Consider the following 20,222-nt stretch of genomic DNA (forward strand, 5'->3'; position numbering starts at 1 on the left):
TGGTTGTTGAAGGTATTAGATCATCTTTAGGGAATGACGCAGCAGTGGTGGAGCATAAGGAGACAGCAGTGGGGAACTTCTTAAAAAAAATATGTCCAATTCAGACTGCACAGTTTGCCTTTTCTTTTCATTGTAAATCTCCCTGTGCATCTTGTATCAGTCTGTCAACTTTTGCAAAACGCTCAACATTTTGATCCATTTCTTCAAACATTTGCATCCCCTTATTAGTAGCAAATGCCTCTGCCATTTGTTTCACTGAAAAGTTTTTGGGGGGTGCAGAGTCCTTTCCATTTTGTCTCTCTTCTTCCTCTGCAAATTTCTGTGCCTCCAGTCCAATAAGATCCTCGTTACTTAGCTCTTCTGCTACACTTTCCACCAACTGCTCAACAACTTCATTATCAATTTCTAACTCCAGATGTTTACCCATCTGCACTATCTTGTTACTAATCTCAGAAATTGCTTTATCTTCATTAAATCCTTTGAAACTGTTCACAAATCTTTTCAGGACCTTCTTCCATATTCCATTCACGCACTGACCTGTAACCTCATCCCATGCTGCAACTATGTTCTTTGTACATTGCAAAATTTTGTAGTCCTTCCAAAACTCTCTGAGCGTTTTGTCACCTTCAGTAGCAGCAACAGCCTGAGCGAGTCGTACGTAAATAATACACTTTAAAAGCAGCAATAGCACCTTGATCCATGGGTTGGATGATAGAGGTAGTGTTAGGTAGAAGGTAGACTACCTTAACATCAGGGTGCAGGTGGTGCAGGTGGTCCAGGTGTGGTGGGTGTCCTGGAGTATTATCTGAAATTAACAAAATCTTGAAGGCCCTTGTTGCTCCTTGGCTCGTGGAATGAAACAACTCAGGAACCAATCCTCAAACAGTGCTAGGGTCATCCATGCTTTCTTATTACTGCGATAAAACACTGGCAGCATGTGCTTGATGACATTTTTAAAAGCCCTTGGGTTCTCTGAATGGTTTATCATGAAGGGTTTTACCTTGAAACCAGCTACATCCCCCCCCCCAACAGAAGTGTGATTTGGTCCTTGAATGCCTTGAATCCCAACATGGTTTTCATCTCTGTGAATGTATGCCCGTTCTGGCATGCCGCTTCCAGAATAAGCCAGTTTCATTCACATTAAATATTTGCTCAGGCAAATAATCTCTCCACAATGACACGATCTAGCTCCTCCTTAAAAGCTTCAGCAGCACCCACATCAGCACTTGCTGCCTCTCCACTCACCTTTCCACTGTGCAAATTGTAACATTTCTTAAACCTTTGGAACCACCCATGACTTGCTGTGAGGTTTTGATCGCACTCATCTCCTGCCTGCTTTTTCAGGCTTTCGAAAAGGCTTCTTGCCTTAGCCTGCATGGTCAGAAGGCTTAAGGGTACACGCTTTTGCAGCTGATCTTCCACGACACACATAATTTCTCCATCTCATGAAGAGGACCTTGTTTCTTTTTTGTTATTATAGTTCCATTTATAGGTGCTGATCCTTTCACTACCTCACAAATTCGTTTCTTCTTCAAAATTGTTGATATCGTCTAGAGAGAAGCCAAGGTCGCGTGAAATGGTTGCTCCCGTTTTTCATATTGCATTATTTTCATTTTCATCTCAAAAGCAATTGACTATCTTTTTCTTCTCAGCACCACGAGAACTCTCACTTTTACGCTTGCCAGTCATTTTAAAGTGGATTAGCCCACCCGGGCACGGGTCAATGACCCACATCAGGGCCTGGGGGGACGAAAATATTATAATTATAATAATAATTATAATTATAATTATAATAATAATAACTAATAACTAATAAAATCTATAAAAAAAATAACAAAAATAAAATATAATAATAATACATACCATTAAAAATACAACAAATTAAATTAAAGATCAATAGTAAGAAATGATGTACTGTATGCATGCATTGAGACCCTGCAATTGTGTAAATGAGGCAGAAAGTCAGATCAGTGTAAATATGTTCAATACAGTACTTAATATATTATAACAGTTTCTAAAGTGCTGTATTATGAATATTTTTGTTCCCCATTTATCTTCCCTCGTATTTTAATGTTGTGGAACATTATAATAACCCTTAGACAAGTAAGTCCCATAACAATGGACGAAACCAGTCTAAAGCACGTGTAGCCTTGCTTTCTGTATGCTGTGGGGAAGTTGGTGGTTGGTTAAACCCACCCTGACTAGCCATTGAGCCTTGGCACCCAAGTAGGGTCTGTTTACAATCCCATTATCTGCCTCATGAATCACATAATTTTTGTTTACATTTCCAAGTAACTTCACATTCAACAACAACGGAAAGTTCAAAGAGAACAGCATGCACAAAATAGTAGAGCCATTCCAAAGCCAAAGATTGTCTCTTCACTATTCAAGTTTCATAATGATAGGAAAGAGGTTTGAGGTCAAAATTCTGAGTTGCAGAACATTTTAGTTTATAACATGAGCTGCTTGGTTAAAAATTGTTGGGCGAGATCTCAGCTTTTAATACAGGACTCTATGAGAAAATAGGTCCCATTTTACTGTTTAGTAAGAATTCACCTAACTAACACTTTTTCAAAAACTCATGTTAAACAGGACCTTGCTGGATCTACACAAGGTAGAATTCATTACATCTCTACGACATGCATGCTCATCAGTCTACCACAGTTCTACAACAATAGATCTTTCTTTTATGAACAAGTGATACAAATCTATTATCTTACCGAATTTCTGTTCCAGTTGCTTTGGTAGTTTCCACTGCGGCTACCACGATCCCTGTTATAGGTCACTCTGTTGTCCCTGTTGTAGCCACCACGATTATAATCACGGTTGAAACTACCACGGCTATCTCTATTGTAGCCACCACGATTGTAGTCGCGACTTTCACGATCACGACTCCAACTGCTTCTGTCACGGCGGTCATTATAACCACCACGGCGTTCTCGGTCCCAACCACCTCGGAAGCTACTCCCGCGATTGCCTGCATTGTTAAATTCTCATTAGCAATCACAAGATATCACTTACAGTATATGTATATACACTATATATAAATATGTAATCAGTTTTACATCAATTACATCTTGTCATTAATACAATGACTAACCATAGCCTCCTCGGCGGTCCATGTACCCACCACGTCTTTCGCCAAATCCACCTCTGAAGCCCTTCTTCTGGCCAAAGCCTGCATCTTCTCCTTCCTTGTTATATTGCTCTACTAGCTTTTGGCCCTCCTCACGATTTGTTTCAACGAACTCCACAGAATCAAACAGGTCACCTTCCTCCGGCAATTTGAAGTTGGCTGCACACCAAAAATGTTTTAAAATCGAAACACTGTATCTAAATCCAGGAAAGGCTTTCAATGACCAAAGTATATGAAATCTTACAAAGCACTAAATCTTTTAAAGTTTCAATGATGCATCTGAAGGTATAGCTGTGATGTCAATGAAAACCTTTCCTGGTTGAGGGTGACTGCAGAAGGGGAATAAGATATAAAAATAAATAAATAAATAAACCTTAGAATAAGTGTACGGAGCAATAGTTAAAGGGGGCAAGCATCCAAACATTGAGAAAACATAGGTTATTTGTCAATGGAAGTAGACAACACAGTGACAATGTGGCCATGAGAGCCCATGGTCAGTATGGTTACCTGCATCGCTTATTTACCTTTCATCTCTAGGACAGCCTTGTCCGGAACATCCTTGCCTTCCTCCTTCTCTCGCTTCTCAGTTCGTTTCTTCAGGTCCTCATCAGTGGGACAAATTACAACTGCACGTCGTTTGAAGCCAGCAAAACCCTTCATTTTACGCCTCTGAGCCGATGGGTATACATTCGTCTGTTCCGTATCAGAGGAGATAAACAAGAGCCATTAGGCACTTAGGTTTTTAGGTCCTGCCCGACCCTAAGGTCAGAGTGGCTGAGTTCAGCCTAGTCTCCTCTGTAAAGACAGTCTGGAAGAACAGGTTAATAGCAGTTCCTCTGTACGTGCCCACCCTCCCACCCCATCTTAAACATTAACATACGTACCTGGGAGGCAATGAGATCAGGACCTGCTGAAATGAGCAATCACTCTTTATCCATAATAATTTTTTTTAATCTAGTTAAGGCCTACATCCCTTATTAATTTTCACCGATTTATACATCCTAAATTCCTATTTAACTTACCCAAGAAGTCGTGACCCTGTAATTAAAGAGAATTAGCCAACTTTTCTTCTATAACCAACAGGCCTAATAGGTTTTTTATGGATAAGTCTACATCTGTTTCTCCTTTATCCTACATTTTGTAATCTTTTGAGTCATCATTTAACTTCAAGATGAGCAAATAATGGCTATATTAGATGGAAGTCAAGTCATTTACCACCTTGAGAAAAAATGCTAATTGCAAGTAAAAGAATTTTTACAAGGTTTTAGTATAATAAAGCCTATTTTGAAATCATATATATATATATATATATATATATATATATATATATATATATATATATATATATATATATATATATATATATATATATATATATATATATATATTGTACACACCCACACACACAGGAATATACTCTGGTTATGACAAGGGATGCATTCCTAAAAGTTATTGTGAATAATGAGGCAATTTTCTCCATAAGAATTAATGTAAATATGGAGGGATGCATTGCCAGTCGGTTATTTTCACCGCATAGTTTGCAATATACAGTACACCCCTCATTATCTGAGGTCATTAGGGACCAGAGTTGTGAGTATACTATAGTACCAGTAATTGTGAGGAATAAAGAAAAACTATGTACTGCAGTACAGTGATCCCTCGGTTAACGAGATTTCGGTTAACGAGTTACCTTCCATAAGATTCTTAACTTCGGTTAACGAGCAATCCCTCGATTAACGAGTTTTTTACAAGCCGACCTCAACATGTTTTCGCTTGCATTTGGCGGTCCACCAGCTGTAGTATTAGTCCGCCAATACAGTAATCGGTTTTAGGGCTTAAATTCCTTACTATTTTAGTAAATATCAAGAAGTTTATACTATTCAATAATTTTAAGTTTAATATTAATATTTTTAGTCATTTTAACAATTACTGAACATAACTGAAGGTAAAGAAACTAGTTTCTGGCGTGCCATCCAGCCTGTTAACAAACAAACAGGCGTTAGTCTCTCTCTCTCTTTTCAGTGGAGGTAACATATTGCTTGAGACTCTCTTCAACTAAATGCTTTTTTCTGTGTTTCCAAGCAAATTATTGGTCATTTTGAAATTTATTTTACATATTGACAATATTTAATGCAGTGCAGTGTTGATTTAAAGAAAATAATCTTGAATTACACCAAGAGAACTAAAATTTTATGGGTAAAATGGCGCCATGGGGTGACTTCTCTTCCACCCCAATGCCTTCTCTTCTCCTTTCTCCTCCATCCCCATTCTAATTCCCATCATCATCCAGGAGCCTTCTACGTACACGCCTCAAAGTAAGTGTGCTTTTCTACATTTTTTTTGAATTTAGGCAATTTTCTGTGAGCTGGAACCAATTACCCAAAAACCCATTGAAACAATGGTTTCGGTTAACGAGCAACATGCTGGAACGGATTGTGCTCGTTAACCGAGAGACCACTGTACAAAAAAATCACCCAATCTGTGGGCTAACTACTACGCACGTAAGAAATGTATTCCATTTGTGTTTTGGACATTGTGATATTTTTTTTTTTACATTGTGCATGTGAAAATAAAAAAGCATATCTTCCCGAAATTAAAATTTCAAAAATAACAAAGCTCACAGCTTGGCCTAGTAGGGGGAACATAAGATCCTAGCCCCGCACTTCCTTCACGGCTCCCCTCTGCCTCCCACAATCTGCACGCATATTCCCACGGATGTAAGACATTTTTATTTGTTTTTTGACCCGATGATAATATATTTTTTTATTTGCACATTCTGTATGAACAACTGTGTGTGCTTGTAACAGTAAAAAATAAATAAATAAAATGAAGTCGAAAAAAAAAATATCCGCTTCAGCTGGTAGGAGAGCTACAGGGCCAATCTAACTTGGTGACCTGCCAAGTCTACACACACACATTCATTTTAAACATACCAATACTCATCATAGTTCTCATTTTAAAGTAAAATTTTTTGATAAATACACTCCATATAATGCAATTATATAACCACAATAAAAAACAATTCAAAAGAACACTGTGCGAGTGAGTGAACGCTGGCAGGCAACTGAAAAGGTATAGGATAGTCTAGGACAAACCCGAAAAGTGCCAAATCGACTCCCTCACTCCACACCTTAACGCTTGGAGGAGCACCACACTAGAAGGTGTCAATACTTTCGAGTTAGCCCGACTGCAAACCGAGGCAGACAAGAACCGGAAAGACGTTGCCACCACCCCTCCTGCACTAGATGTAGCCCCCCACATGTGCAACATCTGTAGACAACACCGCCGGTCCCGTATTGGTCTCTCGAGTCACCTACGAACTCATCAATCTAGGTGATATCCTTAATAACACCATATCATTGTATCATAGCTGGATGATAGTCATACTCGATTCCATGTGACAGCAAAGTAGTAGTAACAGGTAGTAGTAGTGTGTGAGTGCGCTTGTGTGTGAGAGTGAATGTGCACAAGTGTGTGTGTGTGTGACATTTGTAAATGAGTAATAATTTAAACTAGCATTTACCATTGCCATACAAAATATTTAAGAATGTTCGGCGTATTTTTTCACACTGCAGTTTAGAAGTAGAAGTACAGGCGTTGGGTAAGCATCTCTGCGTGTGCTCCATTTGATTAGTCCCACTGAACTTAATTAATTTCTAAACTGTGTGGGTCTGTGTGGTGGTGGGGGCTCACATGAAGCGGGCCCTACATCGGAATATGTAGAGCAGCGGCTGGCCCACCCGGTTTGAAATATTACTGTTGGGTATCATAATTTTTCATTTGGGAATAAGCGGAGTATACTTTGCAAATATCAAGTAGAGGTGTTAAAATATTAATTATGGATAAGCAGGGTTGTGAATAGCCAGGTATTCCTGTATACTGTGTGTGTGTGTGTGTGTGTATATATATATATATATATATATATATATATATATATATATATATATATATATATATATATATATATATATATATATATATATATATATATACACACACACACACAGTGGTCCCTCGGTTAATGAACGCCTTGGTTAATGAAATACCTTCCATAAGAATCTTCAATTCGATTAACGAAATCCATACGAACATCACGTTTTGTTGTAAGCATCAGCTGGTCAGCTGATGGCCCAGTCAGCCAATTCAGTAATCTGTTCTAAGTTTAAGTTCGTTTCCAATGGATTAAATATCAATAAATTTGAGCTTTTTAATATTTTTGAATGTTTTATACTAAAATTATTAGTCATTTTAACATTAAATATTGATAATATATGCAGTACTTTAGAGAGAACCAACACACCAGTTTGTTGTTGTGAGAATCAGCTGAGGGGATACAATACTCAGCCAATTCAGTAATCGGTTCTAAGTTTAAATTCGTTTCCAATGGATTAAATATCAATAAATATAAGCTTTTTAATATTTTTGAATGCGTTGTATTAAAATTATTAGTCATTTTAACATTTATTTAACATAGATAATATATGCAGTACAGGGAACTAGTTAGTTGTGCACCCATCAGATGTGTGGGTCGGTCACCAGGTGTCAGCCTGGCTTTGTTTTCTGTGGAGAGAGAACCTATTTTGTTGGTGTCTTGAATAATTTTGCATATTTCAGTGAAATTATTGGTCATTCTGATATTTAGTTAACATATTGATAATATATAGTGCAGTGCAGTGTTGATTTTAAGAAAATTATCTTGAATTACACCAAGTGAACTTATAATTTTATGGGTGAAATGACAGCATGAAGCATGGGGTGATTTCTCTTCCACCCCCACTTCTAATTCCCATCATCATCATCGTCAACCAGGAGTTTTCTACATACACACCTCAAAGTACGTGTACTTTTACTGCATTTTTTTTTTACTTTGTATGTACTTATGGTGAGGTGGAACCAATTACCTAATATCCCATTGAAACAATGGATTCGGTTTACAAAATTTTCGGTTAACGAACGACTTTCTGGAACGAACGGTTCGATTAACGAATTAGCTCCCATAAGGATTTTCAGTTCGATTAACGAACAAACCATTGATAAACGAAATCCTTACGACAAACACATTTTGTTGTGAGCATCAGCTAATGGGCTAGTCTGCCAATACAGTAATCTGTTCTATGTTTACATTCGTTTCCAGTGGAGTAAATATCAAGAATGTTGTGCTCTTTAATATTTTTGCATTTTTTATATTAAAATTATTATTCATTTTAAAATTTAGTTAACATGTTGATTTACACCAAGAGAACTAAAATTTTATGGGTGAAATGGCACCATGGGGTGACTTCTCTTCCACCCCAATGCCTTCTCTTGTCCCTCCTCCTCCACCCCCATTCTAATTCCCATCATCATCATCATCCATGAACCTTCTACATACACACCTCAAAGTAAGTGTACTTTTCTACTTCTTTTGTTGAATTTAGGCAATTTTCGGTGAGCTGGAACAGATTACCCAAAAACCCATTGAAACAATGGTTTCGGTTAACGAGTTTTTGGTTAACGAGCAACCTTCTAGAACGGATTGTGCTCGTTAACCGAGGAACCACTGTAATGATAACACCAATAATAACTTTCTTGTGGAATATCATGGTGAGGGACAGATTACCTGCTTTAACAATGGTATCCAGTGAAAATAAAATGTCCACAGTAATAACGGACTTAAATAAAAAAAAGTTACTCATCACTTCGCTACATCAAAGAGCTACCAGATGGAATATATTTTCAAGTAATACCCAGGCCCCAGAGTATTAACACCAACTTAACTCACAAACTGGACTCTAAGGTAAATATTTTTTTTGCGGCAAATTTTTTAAAACTGCAACCCTCTTTATACATTTTAACACAAACCACCACTGCCTTCAACCTCCCCTCACACAGAATGGTCCTTAACCTCCCTCAGACATTAGGACTTTTAACCTCCCTCATACCATAGGGCCCTTAACCTCCCTCATACCATAGGGCCCTGAACCTCCCTCATACATTAGGACTTTTAACCTCCCACATACCATAGGGCCCTTAACCTCCCTCATCCCATAGGGCCCTTAACCTCCCTCATCCCATAGGGCCCTTAACCTCCCTCATACCATATGGCCCTTAACCTCCCTCATACCATAGGGCCCTTAACCTCCCTCATACCATAGGACCCTGAACCTCCCTCATACATTAGGACTTTTAACCTCCCACATACCATAGGGCCCTGAACCTCCCTCATACATTAGGACTTTTAACCTCCCACATACCATAGGGCCCTTAACCTCCCTCATCCCATAGGGCCCTTAACCTCCCTCATACCATATGGCCCTTAACCTCCCTCATAGCACAGGGCCATTAACTTCCCTCATACCATAGGACCCTGAACCTCCCTCATACATTAGGACTTTTAACCTCCCACATACCATAGGACTTTTAACCTCCCACATACCATAGGGCCCTTAACCTCCCTCATACCATAGGACCCTGAACCTCCCACATACCATAGGGCCCTTAACCTCCCCACATACCATAGGCCCTGAACCTCCTTCATACATTAGGACTTTTAACCTCCCACATACCATAGGGCCCTGAACCTCCCACATACCATAGGGCCCCTGAACCTCCCTCATACCATAGGGCCCTTAACCTCACACATTAGGACTTTTAGCCCCCACATACCATAGGGCCCTTAACCTCCCTCATACATAGACTTTAACCTCCCACATACCATAGACCCTGAACCTCCCTCATACATTAGGACTTTAACCACATACCATAGGGCCCTGAACCTCCTCATACCATAGGACCCTGAACCTCCCACATACCATAGACCCTAACCTCCACATACCATAGGGCCCTTAACCTCCTCACACATTAGACTTTTAGCCTCCCTCATACCATAGGACCCTGAACCTCCCACATACCATAGGCCCTGAACTCCCACATACCATAGGCCCTAACCTCCCTCACACATTAGGACTTTTAGCCTCCCACATACCATAGGACCCTGAACCTCCCACATACCATAGACCCTAACCTCCCACATACCATAGGGCCCTACCTCCCTCATACATTATGACTTTTAGCCTCCTACATACCATAGACCCTGAACCTCCCACACCATAGGGCCTTAACTCCCACATACCATAGGGCCCTTAACCTTCACATACGCTAGGTGCCATAACACCCCCTCATACCATAGGACCCTTAACCTCCCACATACCATAGGACCTAACCTTCCTCATACCATAGGGCCCTTAACCTTCCCCCATCATAGTGCCCTTAACCTCCCTCACCATTGGGGTTTTAGCCTCCCTCATACCATAGGACCCTGAACCTCCCTCATACCATAGGGTCCTTAACCTTCCACATACCATAGTGCCCTTAACCTCCCTCATACATTAGGACTTTTAGCCTCCCTCATACCATAGGACCTGAACCTCCCTCATACCATAGGGCCTTTAACCACCCTCTACCATAGGACCCTTAACCTCCCACATACCATAGGGTCCTTAACCTTCCCCTTCATACCATAGGGCCTTAACCTTCCTACCATAGTGCCTCCAACCTCCCTCATACATTAGGGCCCTTAGCCTCCATCATACCATAGGATAACCTTCCTCATACATTCTGTTATAACCTCCCTCATACATTCGACCCCGTAACCTCTCTCATACATTAGGACTTTTAACCTCCCTCATACATTAGGGCCCTTAATCTCCACATACCATAGGCCCTGAACCTCCCTCATTAGGACTTTAACCTCCCTTATACCAAGGGCCCTTAACCTCCTTCACCTCATGAGGCTTAACCTCCCTCATACATTAGGACTTTTAACCTCCCTTATAATAGGGCCCTTAACCTCCCATACCATAGGTCCCTTAACCCCTGACACATACCATAGTGCCCTTAACCTCCCTCATACATTAGGGCCCTTAGCCTCCATCATACCATAGGACCTTCCTTCCTCATACATTACGGCCCTTAACCTCCCTCATACATTACGTTAACCTCCCTCATACATTAGGACTTTTTACTCCCTCACATTAGGGCTTCCTTCCTCATACCATAGGGCCCTTAACCTTCCTCATACCATAGGGCCCTTAACCTTCCTCATACCATAAGGCCCTAACCTTCCTCATACCCTAGGGCCTTAACATTCCTCATAACCTTGGGCCCTTAACATTCCTCATACCTAGGCCCTTAACATTCCTCATTCCCTTGGGCCCTTAACGCCCCCCTCATACCTAGGCCCCAACATCCCTCATCCCATAGGGCCCTTAACATCCTCATCCCTAGGGCCTTAACCTCCCTCATACCATAGGGCCTTAACCTCCCTCATACCATATGGCCCTTAACCTTCCTCATACCAAGGGCCCTTAACCTCCCTCATACCATATGGCCCTTAACCTCCCACATAGCATAGGGCCTTAACCTCCCCTCTCATACCAAAGGGCCTTAACCTTCCCTCATACCATAAGGGCCCTTAACCTTCCTCATACCATAGGGCCCTTAACCTTCCTCATACCATAGGGCCCTTAACCTTCCTCATACCATAAGGCCCTTAACCTTCCCCCTCATACCATAGGGCCCTTAATCTCCTCATACCATAGGGCCTTAACCTCCCTCATACCAAGGGCCTTAACCACCCTCATACATTAGGACTTTTAACCTCGCTCATACCATAGGGCCCTTAAATACCCTCATACATTGGACTTTTAACCTCGCTCTCACCTTAGTACCCTTAACCTCCCTCATACCAAGGACCTTTAACCTCCCTCATACCATAAGGGCCTTAACCTTCCTCATACCTAGAACTCTTAACCTTCCTCATACCCTAGGGCCCTTAACGTCCCTCATACCCTAGGGCCCTTGCGTACCTCATACCATAGGGCCCTTAACACTCCCTCATACCATAGGGCCTTAAACTCCCTCATACCATAGGGCTCTTAACCTTCCTCACACCATAGGGCCGTAACTCCCCCCATACCCTAGGGCCTAACGTCCCTCATACCATAGGGCCCGTAACCACCCCGCCTACATAGGGCCCGTAACCACACCATACCACCAAAGGCTTAATCTCCCCCTCATACCATCGGACCCTTAGCCTCCCTCATACCATAAGGCCCTTAACCTTCCTCATACCATAGGACCCTTAACATTCCCTCATACCATAGGGCCCTTAACCTCCCTCATGCCATAGGCCCCTTAACCTCCCTCATACATTAGGACTTTTTAACCTAACTCATACCATAGGGCCCTTAACCTCCCTCATACATTAGGACTTTAAACCTTCCTCATACCATAGGACCCTTAACCTCCCTCATACCGTAGGACCCTTAACCTCCCTCATACCATAGAACCATTAACCTCCCTCATAAATTAAAACTTTTAACCTTCCTCATACAGCAGGGTCCTTAACCTCCTTCATACCATAGGGTCCTTAACCTCCTTCATACCATAGGGCCCTTAACCTCCCTCATACAGTAGGGCCCTTAACCGCCATCAAACAGTAGGGCACTTAACCCCCATCATTCAGTAGGGCCCTTAACCCCCATCATTCAGTAGGGCCCTTAACCCCCATCATTCAGTAGGGCCCTTAACCCCCATCACATAGTAGGGCCCTTAATATCCCTCACACAGTAGGGTCCTTACCCTCTCTCACACAGTAGGGCCCTTAACCCCATCATACAGTAGGGCCCTTAACCCTCATCGCATAGTAAGGCCCTAAAACCCCATCACATAGTAGGACCCTAACCCCATTATATAGTAGGGCCCTTAACCCCCATCATACAGTAGGGCCCTTAACCCCATCATACAGTAGGGGCTCTTAACCCCCATCATACAGTAGGGCCCTTAACCCCCAATCATACTGTGAGGCCCTTACCCCCATCATACAGTAGGGCTCTCAACCCCCATCATACAGTAGGGCCCTTAACCCCCATCATCCAGAGGACTCTTCCCCATCATACAGTAGGACTCTTAACCCCATCATACAGTAGGGCCCTTAACCCCATCATACAGTAGGACTCTTAACCCCCATCATACAGTAGGACCTAACCCCCATCATACAGTAGGGCCCTTAACCCCCATCATACAGTAGGGCCCTTAACCCCATCATACAGTGAGACTCTTAACCCCCATCATACAGTAGGACTCCAACCCCCCATCATACAGTAGGGCTCTTAACCCCCATCATACAGTAAGACTCTTAACCCCCATCATACAGTAGGACTCTTAACCCCATCATACAAGTGAGGCTCTTAACCCTCATCATACAGTAGGGCCCTTAACCCCCATCATACAGTAGGGCCCTTAACCCCCATCATTCAGTAGGGCCCTTACCCCCATCATTCAGTAGGGCCCTTAACCCCCATCTAAATGGGACCCTTAACCCCCTTCACATAGTAGGACCCTTAACCATCATCACATAGTAGGACCCTTAACCCCTTCACATAGTAGGACCCTTAACCCCCATCATACAGTGGGACTCTTAACCCCCATCATGCAGTGGGGCCCTTAACCCCCATCATACAGTAGGGCCCTTAACCCCTTCACATAGGACCCTTAACCCCCATCATACAGTAGGCTCTTAACCCCCATCATACAGTGAGGGCCCTTAACCCCCCATCATACAGTAGGGCCTTTAACCCCATCACAAAGTAGGACCCTAAGCCCCATCATACAGTAGGACTCTTAACCCTCTTCACATAGTAGGGCCCTAACCATCATCACAATAGGACCCTTAACCCCCTTCACTAGTAGGACCCTTAACCCCCATCATAGTGGGCCCTTAACCCCCATCACAAAGTAGGGCCCCTTAACCCCCATCATCAGTAGGACCGTTAACCCCATCATACAGTAGGGCCCTTAACCTCCCTTTTACAGTAGGACCCTTAACCTCCCTCAAACAGTAGGGCCCTTAACCCCCAAATACAATAGGGCCTCAACCTCCATCATACAATAGGGCCCTTAACCCCCATCACATAGTAGGGCCCTTAACTCCCCATCATACAATAGGGCCCTTAACCTCCATCATACAATAGAACCCTTAACCCCCATCATACTGTGAACCCTTAACCCCCATCATACAGTAGGCCCTCAACCCCCATCATACAGTAGGGCCTCAACATCCCATCATACAATAGGGCCCTTAACCCCCATAATACAATAGGGCCCTTAACTCTCATCATACAATAGAACCCTAACCCCCATCATACAGTAGGGCCCTTCACCCCCATCATACAATAGAACCCTAACCCCCCATCATACAGTAATGGCCTTAACCCCCATCATACAGTAGAGGCCTTCCCCCTAATCAGTAGTGGCCTTAACCCCCCTCATACAGTGGGCGCCAACCCCCATCATACAACATAGGCCCTTAATCCCCATCATACAGTGAGGCCCTTCACCCCCATCATACAGTATGGCCTAACTCCCATCATACAGTGAACCTTAACCCCATCATACAGTAGGCCCCTTAACCCATCATACAGTAGGGCCCTTAACCCCCATCATACAGTAGGGCCCTTAACCCCCATCATACAATAGAACCCTTAACCCCCCATCATACAGTAGAACCCTCAACCCTCATCATACAATAGGGCCCTACTTCCCCATAATACAATAGGGCCTTAACTCTCATCATACAAACCCTTAACCCCCATACAGTAGGGCCCTTCACCCCCATCATACAGTAGGGCCCTTCACCCCCATCATACAGTAGGGCCACCTCAACGGCATCATAGTAGGGCCCTTAACTCTCATCATACAATAGAACCCTTAACCCCCATCATACAGTAGGGCCCTTCACCCCCCAACATTAGTAGGGCCCTTCACCCCCATCATACAGTAGGGCCCTAACACCATCATACAATAGGGCCCTTAACCCCCATCATACAGTAGGGCCCTAACTCTCATCATACAATAGAACCCTTAACCCCCATCATACAGTAGGGCCTTCACCCCCATCATACAGTGGGGCCTTCACCCCATCATACAGTAGGGCCCTTAACCCCCATCATACAGTAGAGCCCTTAACAACCATCATACAATAGAGCCATAACACCCATCACACAGTAGAACCCTTAACCCCCAATCTACAGTAGGGCCTCAACCCCCATCATACAGTAGGGCCCTCAACATACATCATACAATAGGGCCTAACCCCCATAATACAATAGGGCCTTAACTCTCATCATACAATAGAACCCTTAACCCCATCATACAGTAGGGCCTTCACCCCCATCGTGGGGCCCTTCACCCCCATCATACAGTAGGAGCCTTCACCCCATCATACAATGGAGCCTCAACCCCATCATACAATAGGGCCTTCACCCCCATCATACAGTAGTGGCCTTAACCCCCACATTGTGGAGCATAACACCCTCGCCTGATGGGCCTTAACCCCCATCACACAGTAGGGCCCTTAACCCCCATCATACAGTAGGGCACTTAACCCCCTGATCGTAGTGGCCTTAACCCCCTCTACAGATGAGGCCCTTAACCCCCATCATACAGTGAGGCATAACCCCCTGATCCAGTAGTGGCCTAACCCCATCTACAACAGGACCCTTAACCCCCCATCATACAGTAGAGCCCTTAACAACCATCATCAGTCAGAACCCTTAACCCCCATCATACAATAGCTCATTAATCATCATACAGTAGGGCCCTTAACCCCCATCATACAGTAAGGACCTCAACCCCTATCATACATTATGGCCCTTAACCCCCATCATACAATAGGGCCCTTAACTCATCATACAGTAGAACCCTTAACCCCATCATACAGTAGTGGCCTTAACCCCCTCATAGTGGGGCCCTTAACCCCCATCATACAGTAGGGCCTTAACCCCATCATACAGTAGGGCCCTTAACCCCCTACCTATAGGGCCCTTAACCCCCATCATACAGTGAAACCCTTAACCCCCACCATACAATAGAGACTCTTAACCCCCACCATACAATAGGCGCCACTTACCATACAATAGGGCCTTAACCCCCAACCATACAGTAAGGCCCTTAACCCCTATCATACAGTAGGCCCCTTAACCCCTATCATACAGTAAGGCCCTTATCCCCTATCATACAGTAGGCCTTTAACCCCCATCATACAGTAGCTCCATTAATCCCATCATACAGTAGGGCCCTTAACCCCCAATCATACAGTAGGGCCCTTAACCCCATCATACAGTAGAGCCCTTAACAACCATCATACAATAGAACCTTAACCCCCATCATACAGCAGAATACCCCCCCATCATACAATAGGACCTCACCCTATCATACATTATAGGCCAACCCCATCATACAATAGGGCCCTAACTCATCATGATAAGAGAACCCTAACCCCCCCATCATACAGTAATGGCCCCCTTCCAGTAGCCAACCCCATCATACAGTAGGGCCCTTAACCCCCATCATACAGTAGAACCCCACTTAACCATACAATAGGCCCCAACACCATACAGTAGAGCCTCAACCCCCATCATACAGTAGAACCCTTAACCCCCACCATACAATAGGGCCTTAACCCCCACCATACAATAGGGCCGCCAACCCCCCACCATACAGTAAGGCCCTAACTATCATACAGTAGGGCCCTTAACCCCTATCATACAGTAAGGCCCTTATCTATCATACAGTGAGCCCTTAACCACCATCATACAGTAGAAACCCCATCATACGGTGAGGCACTAACCCAACCATACAATAGGGCCCTTAACCCCACCATACAGTAGGGCCCTTAACCCCCATCATACAGTAGAATCCTTAACCCCCCATCATACAATAGGGCCCTTAACCCACATCATACAAGGCCCTTAACCCCAACACCATACAATAGGGCCCTTAACCCACACCACCTATTAGGGCCTTAACCCCCATCATACAGTAGAATCCTTAACCCCCTTCACAGTAAGGCCCTTAACCCCATCATACAATGGGGTCCCAACCCACAATACAATAGAGCCCTTAACCCACACCATACAGAGACGCCAACCCACATCATACAATAGGGCCCCCAACACACCATACAATAGGGCCCTTAACCCACCATACAATAGGGCCCTTAACCCCCATCATCATAAAGGCCTTAACCCATCATACAGTAGAACCCTTAACCCCCATCATAGATAGGGCCTTAACCCCCATCATACAGTAGGACTCTTAACCCCCATCACTGGTGGGGCCCTTAACCCCCATCACTGGTAGGGCCCCCTTACATCATACAGTACGACTCTTAACCCCCCATCCATGCGACTCTCCCTTACATCACATAGTAGGGCCCTCAACCCCTTCATACAATAGGGCCCTAACTTCATCACACATTATGGCCTAACCCCCATCATACATTATGGCCTAACCCCCATCATACATTATGGCCTAACCCCCATCATACAGTAGCACCTTAACCCCCTACATACAGTAGGGCCCTTAACCCCATCATACAATAGAAACCTTAACCCTCATCCAATGGGGCCTTAACCCATCATACAGCAGGCCCCAAACCCCATCATACAGTAGTGCCTTAACCCCCATCATACAGTAGAATCCTTAACCCCCATCATTACAATGGGCCCTTAACCCCATCATACATTATGAGCCCTTCCCCCACAGTAGAGCTCTAGCCTTCACCATACAGTAGAGCTCTTAACCTATCATACAGTAACTTAACCCCATCATACAGTGGGCCGTTAACCCCATCCGTAAGGCCCCGTATGAAGGCCCCTATAACGAAAAGTTCGTCACAAATATTAGTCGGCGGGATGGTGTCCACAGGAGCACCGTACGATGGATTAGGCGATACTCAACTGGTGCTACAGGCGACAGGTCTCGGGCTGCCGTTCACGCTGCCCGACCAGGTTGAGTGGTTTGTTGGTAGCATAAATTAATGTGGCAGTATACAAGTATCACAAATAATTTTTGTTAACAGGAGCTCCTCATATGTCATACTGTCTATTTATCACTTCCCGACCTTATTTATAACGGTTTTGTTTCGCCAGACCAGGCCATAGTAGCTGCTCCGCGGGATTACAGGGCTGCCAACATCTGCTCGACCTTCCTTTCCCAATACCTATCAGTCACTGGTCTCAAATTTGCTCACTAGTATGCACGAGACTTTTTTGTTCTTGAGTGTACCCTTCTTCCCACTCCTCACATATGTACCCTTAAACCCCCACTCCCTCCACATATACCCTCCTTTACTCCTCATATGTGCCCTTAACCCCCACTCCCTCACATATGTACTCTTAACCACCACTCCCTCACATATGTACCCTTAACCCCCCTCCCTCACATATGTGCCCTTAACCCCCACTCCCTCACATATGTACCCTTATCCCCTCCATGTGCCCTTCCCCCTCTCCCCATATGTACTATTGCCCTTAACCCCACTCTCACATATGTACCCCTTAACCCCACTCTCACATATGTACCTTAACCTCCTTCACATATGTATAACCACCCTCCCTCACATATGTGCCCTGCTTACTCTCACATATGTACCCTTAACCCCTCCCTCACATGTATCTTATTTATCCCTCCTATGTGCCATTCCTCCCTCCATATGTGCCTCCTTCCTCCACTCTCCCTCATATGTATCTCATTCCCTCCTCCACACATTATCTTAACCCCACTCCCTCACATGTGCCCTTGTTATTTATCTCCACATGTACTCTTATTTGCTCCTCACATATGTCCCCCTCCCTCACATATGTGCCCTCCTCACATATGTGCCCTTAACCACTCCCTCACATGTGTCTTATACCTCCTCCTGTGTGCCATTACCCACTCCCTACATGTGCTCTGCTTCCCCTCCCTCACATATGTGCCCTTAACCACCACTCCTCTCTATCATACCCTCCACCCATATGTATCTCTTCCTCCCTCACATGTCTGCTTATCCCTCTGTGTCTTATACTCACTCCCTCTGTCTCTTAACCACTCCCTCACATGTCTTATATCCCCTCACATATGTGCCATTACCCTCCCTCCATATGTGCCTTAACCACCACTCCTCCACATATGTGCCCATATTTACTCCCCTCACATATGTACCCTTAACCACCACTCTCTCACATGTGCCCTTAACCACCACTCCCTCCACATGTATACTTCACTCCTCCATGCCATGCCTTATTTATCCCTCATATACATACTTCCCCACTCCTCACATATGTACATATACCACTCCCTCACATATGTGCCCTTAACCACACTCCCTCACATATGTGCCTCAACCACCATCCCTCATGTGTGTCTTCCCTCCTCACATATACATATTTATCTCATGTCCTCCCTCACATGTGCCACCACTCCCCTCACATGTATCCTCATATGTATGTATCTCACATATGCTTGCTCCTCCATGTCCCCTCACATGTGCCTCAACCACCCCTCCTCACATGTGTTCTTATACCACTCCCTCACATGTATCTTAAGCCACCCTCCTCCATATGTGCCTTAGCCACCTCCTCACATATGTGCCTCCAAGCTTCCCACTCCCTCCATATGTGCTTGTCAACCACCCTCCTCATGTATCTTAACCACTCCTCACATGTATCCTGTACCTCCCTCTTGTGCTCCTTATCCTCACATATGTACATATTTATCCCCTCACATGTGTGTATGTACACTCTCACATGTTTCAATACCCTCCACTCCCACATATGTCTGTACCCTCCTCCACATATGTATGTACCCACTCCTCACATGTGTGCCCTTAGCCACCACTCCCTCCATATGTATCTTAACCACTTACTCCACATATGTGCCTGCCACCCCACTCCTCACATGTATCTCCATTATCCTCACATGTGTTTTATACTCACATGTGCCTCAGCCACACTCCTCACATATGTGCCCATGTACTTCCCTCCATGTGTGCCATCACCCATCCCTGCATATGTGCCATCATACCATCCCTCACATATGTGCCCTGTTACCCTCCTCACATATGTGCCTTAACCACCCATCCTCATATGTGCATGTACTCCCTCCATGTGTGCATGTACATCTCACATTATGTATGTACCCTTCCCTCCTCCATGCATGTACCCCTTAACCACCCTCCTCACATATGTATCTTAGCCACCACTCCCTCACATGTGCCCATATA

The 20,222-nt window shown here is 44.2% G+C and overlaps 1 protein-coding gene and 1 long non-coding RNA gene across 2 annotated transcripts in view; both read right to left on the reverse strand.

Moving 5' to 3' along the window:
- The window catches only part of LOC121873516 (heterogeneous nuclear ribonucleoprotein U-like protein 1), a 65,223-nt gene that overhangs the window by 11,120 nt on the left and 33,881 nt on the right, over positions 1 to 20,222 (reverse strand). Inside the window, 3 exon segments of the mRNA XM_042377103.1 lie at positions 2,721 to 2,977; positions 3,101 to 3,295; positions 3,661 to 3,829. Of these exon segments, the coding sequence (XP_042233037.1) occupies positions 2,721 to 2,977; positions 3,101 to 3,295; positions 3,661 to 3,829 (621 nt within the window).
- LOC121873517 lies at positions 8,626 to 10,636 on the reverse strand. Its single transcript, XR_006090260.1, has 3 exons — positions 10,537 to 10,636; positions 10,140 to 10,159; positions 8,626 to 9,749 (listed from the first exon to the last, which is right to left on the reverse strand). It is a non-coding gene; the product is annotated as an uncharacterized LOC121873517 (long non-coding RNA).

This window comes from Homarus americanus, unplaced genomic scaffold, assembly GCF_018991925.1.
Source record: "Homarus americanus isolate GMGI-L3 unplaced genomic scaffold, GMGI_Hamer_2.0 scaffold30858, whole genome shotgun sequence".
Lineage (NCBI taxonomy): Eukaryota > Metazoa > Arthropoda > Malacostraca > Decapoda > Nephropidae > Homarus > Homarus americanus.